Genomic DNA, 10,594 nt, shown 5'->3' with positions numbered 1-10,594 from the left:
ACGCTTTTGATGAATTTTCCCCCTTCCATCAGCTCCCCTCGTTTTTATTTTCTCGGAATGTGCTCAAGTGTAGAAATTGACATGCCTATTTGTCTCTCTCTATATATTTTCCGCCTTACCTTCTCCATCGTTTTCTTTCGACTCGTTTTGACGAAGTGCTCACGAACGGAAAGTCGTTCTCCCTCCCATTCCAACTTTGAAACTTTCCTGATGCCATTCAACTCCGATTGCAATCGCCAAGAGATATATTGAGCGCAGGATATTCTAAACTAAATCCGAGGCTCCATTCAAACATCTACTCTGGCCCAAAGTAGACTTTATGTTGCAGAATACTTGACTAGTTGATCCGATTTCACTTTATTATCTGACTAGTTTGTGTTTGTTCACTCTGTAACACATAGATTGTACTGTGTTTCGTGTAATAGAGATGAGTACCGCCAGCTAGAAATGACACGGACACACTGTTGACAAACTATGTAGTTACTCAACACGTTCCTTTCCAAACTAGTTTGATCGCTGAGTGGCAACTTAACTTTTCGAGGAAGATTATCCGACAAACTCTGTTGAGCGCCATCGTCACGTTCTCAATTGTCTTAATTCGCATGGCAACTCTTGGCGTTAGTTTCAAACGTCAGTGAAAAATGTTTGTTAAAGTTTTCAACCAACAGAGTATGTATTTGTGTTTTGTTTACTTTTTTTTTAACAGAAAAAAGGGGGAGGGGTGCGTTACGATGTTGGACATGCGTGGACCAAATTTTTGTTAAGTGTTTTGTTATGCAAAATCTACACACGTCCAAATTATTATTATTTTTTTTTGTTTGTTGTCAGAGTGGTCAATGGATGGCACAGGGATATCGACTACGTAACACTTAAAACATAGACAATTAGTTTCTCTTGATCAATATTAATTGTTGTTCTCTTTCTCTTCATGAAACACGCCTCCTTTTTTCTTGCATCGTGAGCTGGAAACAAACACGCGAATCTCTGTCCTCGACGACTAGAGGTGAAACGATTTTCGATGTGGTCAAAAATGAGCACAAACACGGCACCAGCAAAGAGCAAAAATTACTCGTTCTTTTTTTTTTACTTCAGACTCGAGGAACATGAAAAAAAACAAAACATGAATAATGGGGGTGAATTTGAAGATGATTGTTGAAGAGAGAAAAAAGGGAGTAGATTTTACTATTACAATTCAGCTAGGGATTGGCAGGTTGAACGGTTAAAAAGCGACAATTAATTCACGGCCATCCAAATAGATCACATTGGACCGTACGAAATACGCAAAAAAGAAAAAAAAAATGGTTAACCGGTTGCAGCGCGAACTGACCAGGAAATTTCACAGAGAGAGAATGATGATGCGTTACACATCAGTAACTTAGGACGCTAGAAGTGTTTTTATGTGCTTAGGAGTAGATTCGTCATTCAAATGACGTGTAGTGTATCTGTGAAAGAACAAGAAGAAAAACGTACACAGTTTTTGATTAAACAACATTTTTTAAAAGCTTAAAAAGATAAATTCGTTTGGTGCTCACCGCAAAGCATTCAAAAGACTTTCGGAACGGGAACTCGGCTGCTCCTTGAGCACACGAACACAACCTTTAACCTACAGATAAAACGATTGAGATAGACACTTTCCGAACAATAGCTTCGTAAGTAGAACTCACATCGACATTGGAAGATTTTTGGAAAGCACCGACCGGATGAACGTGATCGTAGAGAATAACGAGACCAACCATGACTCGTAGCACAAACAGGTACGTTTCTTCGCGCATAAATCGAGCAATCAAGTCCCTGTGAAAACCAAAAAATTAATAACAATGACGTTAAGTTTCCCCCTAGTACGGCATCAAACTTACGGATCTTTCAGCATACTCTGGCAGACGCTTGCCATAGTACTCAGCGTTTCCGTTGTGTTTTCCACGGGAATATCTTTATTCTAACGGTTAATAGTTAGCAATTGAAAAGACAGTTATTTTAAAATAGAAACTCACGTCCGCGACGAATTTCATTGTGGCCTCGCTAAGCACTTTGAGCATTGGTGTGGGCTGGGCGTAGAATAATGACATATGACTTGCTAACGCTGAGCTGATTTGTTCGTCGCTTTCAGTAGTTTTAAAAAGATCTTGTTCGTCGCTTATCGACCCAGACAAGCTATGTCTCGAAACAATTCGTCGATAGTAACTGAAATCGTTCTGAATAGACGGAGTTGTCATCTGAAATAGGGATAAAATTTTCAAAGAATGGTTAGGAATGAAATTCCTCAAATTTTTCAGTAGTATTACCTTATGTTCGTCAAATTTCAAGACGAATTCTAAAATTTCCGCAAACTGCTTCACCAGTGCTTGTTGTTTCTCTAGGTGTTGGGTAGGGCTCATGCTACCAGAACACAACTGGGAAAGAATCTTTGGAACAACTTTTTCTGTGTGTTTTTTTTTGTTTCAAGACAAGATAAAACATTAAATTTGATACAAGTGGGGAAAATAGAAAACATCATACCAATATCTAATGAAAAATCATAGTATCGTCGTAATTGCTGGACAAGTGGGAACACAGCATCTCTTGCCTTTTCCTGGTAATCTTCCCCTGGGTTGCTAATTGCCTATCAAATGAATAGCAATAAAAAAACTAAGAACAACTGCATACCCAAAACAAAAAGAACTATGAAACAGCAGAAGTTTCCTTCCCAGTTCTAGTACAATAATAACATTGGTGGATAAAGTATGTAACTTATCTACCATAATTTACCTCTCTTATTTCTTTGCTGGCTCCTCGATACTGACTGATTTCATTGAGTATTAGCTGTCCTTTCTTCAGCACAGCTTCAACTTCAAGGAACATTTCTTTTTCACCTTCAGTTGGTTGAGCATCTGCAACAATAAATATTTCAATAAACATTGCTCACAACAAAATTGTGCATATATAGTACTCACTTTCAAAATCAAGGAATAAATCGTATCGTTGAGGAGAAAAACAAGTTCCTTCTTCGCGTGACAAGAGACGAAGCAAATTACCCATTTTTCAGTGTTTACTTTTCAAATAGAGGAGTTGTTGATCACTCTTCAGTTTCACAAATGACGAGCAAACGAGGCCATTGCCCAATATTCAAACACGTCCCTGCCCTACAACTACTACACTACTATTCAGCTGTTCGATGTGTTTCGGAATTGATTAGATATAACCTTGGGCTGTAGATTGTGGTACGCGGTAATATTGGATGTAGACTAGAAAGCCTATTTATTTGACAGCCCAAAACCCGGTAGCGGATTCTGTGTCTGTGAGTTCATGGATTGCATTGTTTTTTCATTACTGCAACGCCTTGCCCTCTAGTGGACAGTTTGAAATATATTATTTTTATGCCGGTAGATGGCGGAATTGACGCAAATCTTATTTAAAATGTTGACATGAACCGTGAATCCAATTAAGCCTCAGACAATCTGACAATGTTTGACAACTATTAAACAATTTTGTGGTTTATGAGCATAATTTAAGGGAAACACAATCACTTTCGTGTAATATTATGTATATATGTGTGTAATGTAGATCCCGGTTAAGTGTTCCCGTTCGATTATCCCCATAACCCCGGTATAGATCCTTTACTACAAACAAAAAGTCTGTTTCTCTATTTGTGGTGGTGTGCCCAGGTAACCACAAAGGTCAAGAAAACCTCCGGGTAAATTCCTAGACTTCATTCGTGTTGCTAATAGCAACTCGATCTATTGAAGGTTTTTTTACAAGCAATTGCATAGTGTTGTGTGAGTTTGTTTCAATTCGAAATTCAGAGACCAAGTGTGATGCTGTTTAAGCACGCACCACGCACTATAACCGTTGCTGCTGCTGCCTTATCAGTAATCACAGCCGCAGACAGGAAAATTATTCTTTTCTTCAGAAAATTTAAGTCTTATTTTTTGTCTGGACCCCCATACCTTCAATCTCATCAGATTTATTTGTGTGTGATGTGTATCTGATTACTCATTTCTCGTGAGTCGAATTTTTTTTTTTTTTTCTTTGGCAAGGACTTAAAAAAAGGTATGGCGACCGTAGAACTCCAAAGACATAAGAATTCCTTTTTTAAATATTATAAAAAATCGTTAAAAATACCCGACAATAGAACTCCAGTGCCCGACAGTAGAACTCCAATAATTTTTTTAATTATTTTTATGTCCGACAATAGAATTCTAACAGTCCAACGATTTTAAAATTATTTTCATGGCCGACAGTAGATCTCCATTGAATTATAAATATTTTAAATGACCGTCAATAGAACTCCAACGATTTTAAAATTACATTCCTCTCGGTCAATCATTTGATTTATTGCCGGTCTTGCCGAATGAATCGGATGTAGGCCTATCTCAGATCAGGAACATGGCGTTTTACGGGCAGGCCCAGTGAGTCAACTTTAATCATACATCATTAAAAAAATTTTAACTTTAGCGATAAAAAAAGTGGCCCCCATACCCCCAATCTCACCAGATTTATTTGTGTGTGATGTGTATCGGATTATTCATTTCTATTGAGTCGTGATGTTTAAGCTTCGGAAACAGAGTTCGGAAAAATTCCGAACGGACGAAAAATAAACTGAAGAAGTTGCAGAAACCAATTACCATGATGGCCGACTTTTGACCACTGACCAATAAGAATCGAGAGAAAAAGAGGAGGTTGGGCGACTGCTCTTGTCATTTCGTTCGCCATTTTCTCTATGGCATGTATGGCACACGCTATGGCCTGCCATGGCGATCAAAGAAAAAGTAATGAATTTAATTCTGTATGGGTTTGAATATCAAATTGTGACAGTGCTTTTCTTTATTTACACAAGACGCCTTTATCAGATTAAAGACGAGGATTATCTTAGTTTTACTACTGTGTAACATGTAAGTTTTCAATTTTATTTCGTTACAGGGTTTATGTTTTCACGTGAAAAGTAACAAGGGAAACAATTTCCATTAATTATGTGATCATATTTTTATTGGGGAAGAAAGTAAAAGAAAAATCTCTGTTATTAGCTACATATGTATTGAAACTTAAAAATGTCAAATGTGTTCATCGGTCCATTCAATCACTTAGCCAAGAAAATTAGCAGAATACTAAAGCGTACTGAAGTATCAAGTACTTGCAAGACATTTTCTTTTACTTTCTTCAACTTATACCTGCTAATACTGCACACGTCCCATCTAATATGTAAAATTGATAATTCAGTTCAGGATACCTTTAAACGCAACAAGTTTTCATGTGGATGGACCTGATTGACATGATCTAACACTTTAGGCCAGCCACATGCCACAACCATAAGAGCCAGTCATCCAACCCCACCAGTCATCTCTTTGAACTTAAGGTATTGATGAATTGCACAAACCTTTTTGGTTTTCGTATTACCTACAATCTTCTCTGATACACAGGGGACTTGCTAGTTGAATTCGTTGAGAGATAATAGTTTGCAAATTTTCTTTTTTCTTCAGTTGAATTTTGGTTTTTGTTCACGAATGTTTATACATCGGCTGTGAACAGCGATAGTTTCTTTAATCCGATTTGCGTTTCTTTCTAAACTCGATGATTAAGAGAATGCTATGCCTTTAAGTATAGCCGCGTCCAGCAATGAATTTCGTTCCTAATGATTCGATAGTTAACTATTTTATCGACCACCTCTCGCAATGTTGATAGTTTTTGTGTGCAGTATTGGTAGGTTTGTGCATCTGATAACCATGTTGGGATCTTGAGTTATCAGACTCAATTGAAGATATCCATTCTGAAATATTGTCAAACGAAGTTCTTGTCTGATGTTTTTCACTGGCAAAATGAGTAAAAGCTGTTCGCCGCTAATCTTGTGCAAGGTCTGATTATTCTGTTGAACGGCTGGGGGAGGGGGGGGGGCTGGGCTAACTAACGAACGGGCTGGCTAAATTCCTACCACAAGACCATTCTTTAATGTTTTCCCCTTTCGTTTGGAAATCTCTTTATCCCATTTTTGTCACAAGGAATCAAGCAAAATTATATGAGCAGGAGCAGTGGAGCACCACTTGGCCTTTTTTTTGAGATCGTATGAGTTTTGTTTTGTTTTTGTTTCTGCGATTTCTCTTAACTTTTGTGCTTTAATGTCTAGCTGAGTTGACCGGTGGCTGTAGGACGAGAAAGAAGCATTTTAATCAATGTGTTGGTTAGTCACAAAGCTGCACAACCCGTTGTTTTACGATTAGCGTGTTGTTCTTTAACGCATTTCATATTAGACGAATCATTTAATCTCATAATTAAGTATGTCGTCGAAGTGGCTTTAGCTTTTCGTTACATTTTTTGCATATCTTCGTTGTGCTTTTTGCATGCAAGTCAACCTGCAGACAGGTCGGCCAGTTTGTCCAGACAGGATGTCCTTCACGCTTGAAGGTCACGAGAAACATTACGTAAAACTGGCATGTGGTGGTTTAGAGGTTGGGTGAGAACGACACGTGTTTCAACATTATCAAGCAGGTACAATAGCCGAAAGGGTAAGCTATTTGGTAATTGGTATTCATTTTGATATTGGTTTTTGTAGACCCATCCCCAGCAACGTCACCTGCAGAAGGAAAGGCCAGTTTTCATTTCAATCGAAGGTCATGGAGATCATTACGTTTATTGTCATGCAGTGGTGCAGAGGTTGGGTGAGAACGGGACCTTTTGCATCATTATCAAGAAGGTAAAATAACCGCAAGGCTTAAGAGGAGGGGTTAGAAAAAGTCTTATAAAAGGCGAGAGAAAAGTTGATAGGGATCAGTCGAGTGAGCATCTCCGACACGGCAACAACTGCAGTGCACTTTTAGGCATCAGCTATCTGCCATCATCTGTTCTCAATCATGGGTAAATTTTCTGTTGTTACATGGCGTTATGTATCAATTTTAATGTTTTTTCTCTGTCAATATGCCAGTTATTTTTGCATAGTAATTTTTTAATTATTTTATTTATTGTCTAGTTGTTTTTAAGGACAAAGAAAAGGCGAAAGAAATCAGTCGAGTGAGCATCTCCGATATGCAAGAGCTGTAGTGCGCCGTTCGTCACAAACTGCATTCTTCGTCGCATTGCTAGTTTTAAATCATGGGTAAACACTTTTACATGGAGTTGTGAATCAACTTTCCATTTGTTGAAATGCTAGTTATAATTTCATATTAATTTTTAAATTATTAATTGTCTAGTAAACTTTGGCGTCGTGCTGCTGTTGAGTGTTGTATGGCTGACCGCTGGTTCAGCCATGGTGTACCAATGTCTCCTGGGTATGGCGGATAAGAAATCGCACCGCCGCTACCTTACTATACAATATACGACACGGCCAGTTGCTACAACAAGGCCCCCAAGTACTACACCACTAAAGCTCCAGATTATTATACCACAACTTATGCTGCCCTGAGCTACTTCACCGAAGCCCTAAGTATTATTCTTCCCCGAGCTACAGTACCAGAGGTTCGAGTACTACACCGATTCTCCGAAGTACTATACTACCAAGGCACCGGAGTACTGCACAACTACACATGGGTAAATATTCTGTTACATGGAGGTATAAATATTCCAATTGTTAAATATCTAAATTATTTACTCTAGTTGTTAAAAGATAGAAAAGGTGAAAGAAATCAGTCGAGTGGTCATCTCTGACACGACAACAGCAACTGCAGTGCCAAGGATCAGTATTACACCACAACTTATGTTGCCCCGAGATACTACACCAAAGCGCCTGAGTGCTATATCGAGGCCACTTATTACTACACCACTAAGACATCGGATTAATACACTGCAACATGCGCTGCCCCAGCTTATTACACCGAGGCTCCCCAACACTACACCCCCAAGGCACCGGAGTGCTACACCACTACATATCATGGGTAAATATTCTGTTACGTGGAGTTTAATTAAGCCAACTACTAAATATAAAAATTATTTATTGCCTAGTCGTATGAAAGGAGAGAAAAGGTGAAAGAATTCAGCAGCTGAGTGAGCATCTCCGCTACAGCAACAGGAACTGCCGTGCACTAGTTGTCATCAACTTCATTCTTCGTCGCGTTACAAGTGTTAAATCAAGGTAAACATTTTTCTGTAGAGTTGTGAATCAACTCTACTTTTTTTTCTATTTGTTCCTACCAGTACTATAATTGAATATTAATGTTTGAATTTATTAATTGTCTAGTTATAACTATGGCGTCGTGCTGCTGTTGGGTGTAGTATAGTCGATGGCTGGGTCGACCACTGGTGTACCGATGTCTCCTGGGTATTGCGGGTACCAAAGCACAACACTGCCGTGCCGTCTTACTATTTAGCATCAACTTCCGCTGCTCCAGCTTACTACGCTGTGACTCAAGTGCACCACCAAGGCTCCAGAGTATTACGCCACAGCTCATGTTGCCCCGAGCTACTACACTGAATGCCCGAAGTATTATTCTTCCCGGAGTATGGCTACCTTCACCACGCCGCCTCCTTACTAGCCAACAACGTCAACACCTTCTTACTATACAAAGACCTCAAGTACTACGCCTTCGTACTACTACGAAGATGCTCCAGCTAACTATAATAATGCTCCAATGTACTATTCTGTTCCCAGCTACTATACCGAGGATCTAACTTGTTACACCACCGAAATTCTCAAGTACTGCACTACAACCTACGTTTCCCCAGCTAACACCACGAAGGCAGCGGAGTACTACACCACGAAGGCAGCGGAGTACTACACCACGAAGGCAGCGGAGTACTACACCACGAAGGCAGCGGAGTACTACACCACGAAGGCAGCGGAGTACTACACCACGAAGGCAGCGGAGTACTACACCACGAAGGCAGCGGAGTACTACACCACGAAGGCAGCGGAGTACTACACCACGAAGGTAGTCGGTTTACTTCACTACAACTTACGCTGCTCCAGAGTACTACACTACAACCTACGCTGCTCCAGAGTACTACACTGATGTTCCAAAGTACTACAACACTAAAGGCACCCGAGTTTTACATCACTACTTTCGTTACTACCACATACTACACCGAAGCTTCGAAAGCACTTCTCTGCCCCGAGTTACTACACGACTAACGCAGCCGAATGACACCCCAAACTACGATTCCGTAAATTTCTACAAGGAAATTCCTTATTACTAGAGACGAAATTTCTACTCAAGGTTATTTACATTTATCGGTTATTTTCATGGTAATTGGTCGCTGGTAATTAAATGTTGATCTTAAATGAAAAAATAAAATTTTTAATAGGGTAATTCTTTTGTTAGTAACTTCAAGCCTGTCAACATTGCGACAGGTGTCTTTTGGTGTTGGATTTATTCAAGGCCAGTATGCAGTATGCCGAGTTTTAAATTGTTTTATGTTTGACTACTGCCTTAGTTAGTCTGCATACGGACATGTTCTTGTGGTTTGACGATGACGTTTCAAGGGCCAAATAAGAAAGAAACTTGTAACGGTTGATTTTTTCAAATATTATAAGTAATAGGCAAATGGTTGACCTCTGCATAAATGAAAGACTTTGAAGTTGAGAAAAATACATTGATACAATTCCTAAACAAAACTTGGTATTAATTTACAACAATGAACAAAAAACTTAAAAAAAGAATTGTGTTATTTTGTCCCACCTCCTCCCACAATTCCACCACATTTTACAGTCACATACATACATACACATATACATACACTAAGTTAACCCATTGGCTGCCACGCCATACAACCCGCAGGTTGCTCTCTACTTTTCTACGCGCCACGTCAGAAGGATCCATGACCAAGTGGGACTTGCCATTGCTGACAAGTCCGTGCTGACAAGGGGAGGACTAAGGTGCATTGCCTTTTAACAGGCTTGCCTTGCGGCAAAGTTTGGGCTTGGCGACTCCCCGGCCCCGCGGCTTTTAAACCACGAGACCGAACAGCGCGGCCCGTGCAGTGGAGAACAAAGGTGTGGCAGCCAACGGGTTAACTAACATAACACGTAACACAATAATACCAACAATACGATGATCCACGTTGATGACGAGTCTCGGTGTCGGTCGCGATTTCACCGAGTTTCGTTCGCACCAGGAGCAGGGGCAACGTCCGACGGAGACCGGTGACGATTGTTAAAGATGGGAAAATCCATCTTCTCGACGTCTCCTCTGCATTACCTGAATCAAGACAAACAATTCTTATTAAGTGACATGCCAATAACAGTTACATAATAGTCACATAATACATATGGGATCATTGATCTGTTTTTTTTTGCTCAAAACTTCAAAGACGCGCTTGAAATTGCTTAAAATCTACCTAACAATATTGAGAACTGTACACATAACAAAGCTCACTTGCTAGTCTAAAAAAAAAATTCCGGAAGTATACCGGAAGTAACCACAGCGCCTCAACCATTGAGCTGTCGTCGAATTAAACCACATATTCGTGATCCCCATGAAATTTGGGGTCGATTAGGTGTGATTTAAACGAAATCCAAAATTTGGCCAAAATCGAGAATTTTCCTGAGACATAGTTCAGGAAAATTTTCGAAACCGGAAGTACGCGTACGTAAAAAACACAACATGAACTTTACCCCAAATTTTACGAGGATCACGAATATGTGGTTCTTTTGTACCTCGGATGAATATTTACTAAACTACTGACAGAAATGACAAAA

The 10,594-nt window shown here is 39.6% G+C and overlaps 1 protein-coding gene and 1 long non-coding RNA gene across 2 annotated transcripts; one reads left to right on the top strand and one right to left on the bottom strand.

Moving 5' to 3' along the window:
• Positions 1-654: 654 nt before the first annotated feature.
• LOC124188888 (CYFIP-related Rac1 interactor B-like) lies at positions 655-3,325 on the bottom strand. Its single transcript, XM_046581819.1, has 9 exons — positions 2,931-3,325; positions 2,746-2,867; positions 2,497-2,599; positions 2,283-2,419; positions 1,992-2,213; positions 1,857-1,936; positions 1,665-1,791; positions 1,533-1,603; positions 655-1,442 (listed from the first exon to the last, which is right to left on the bottom strand). The coding sequence occupies exons 1-9, from the start codon at positions 3,013-3,015 to the stop codon at positions 1,376-1,378; spliced, it is 1,014 nt and encodes a 337-aa protein (XP_046437775.1). The 5' UTR covers positions 3,016-3,325; the 3' UTR covers positions 655-1,375.
• Positions 3,326-4,519: 1,194 nt separating this feature from the next.
• LOC124188887 lies at positions 4,520-9,487 on the top strand. Its single transcript, XR_006872510.1, has 8 exons — positions 4,520-4,868; positions 5,194-5,329; positions 6,935-7,060; positions 7,155-7,491; positions 7,558-7,835; positions 7,903-8,032; positions 8,138-8,472; positions 8,549-9,487. It is a non-coding gene; the product is annotated as an uncharacterized LOC124188887 (long non-coding RNA).
• The last annotated feature ends 1,107 nt before the right edge of the window (positions 9,488-10,594 follow it).

The sequence above is a fragment of the Daphnia pulex genome, chromosome 2 (assembly GCF_021134715.1).
Source record: "Daphnia pulex isolate KAP4 chromosome 2, ASM2113471v1".
Lineage (NCBI taxonomy): Eukaryota > Metazoa > Arthropoda > Branchiopoda > Diplostraca > Daphniidae > Daphnia > Daphnia pulex.
This window is presented reverse-complemented; position numbering and strand designations above follow the sequence as displayed.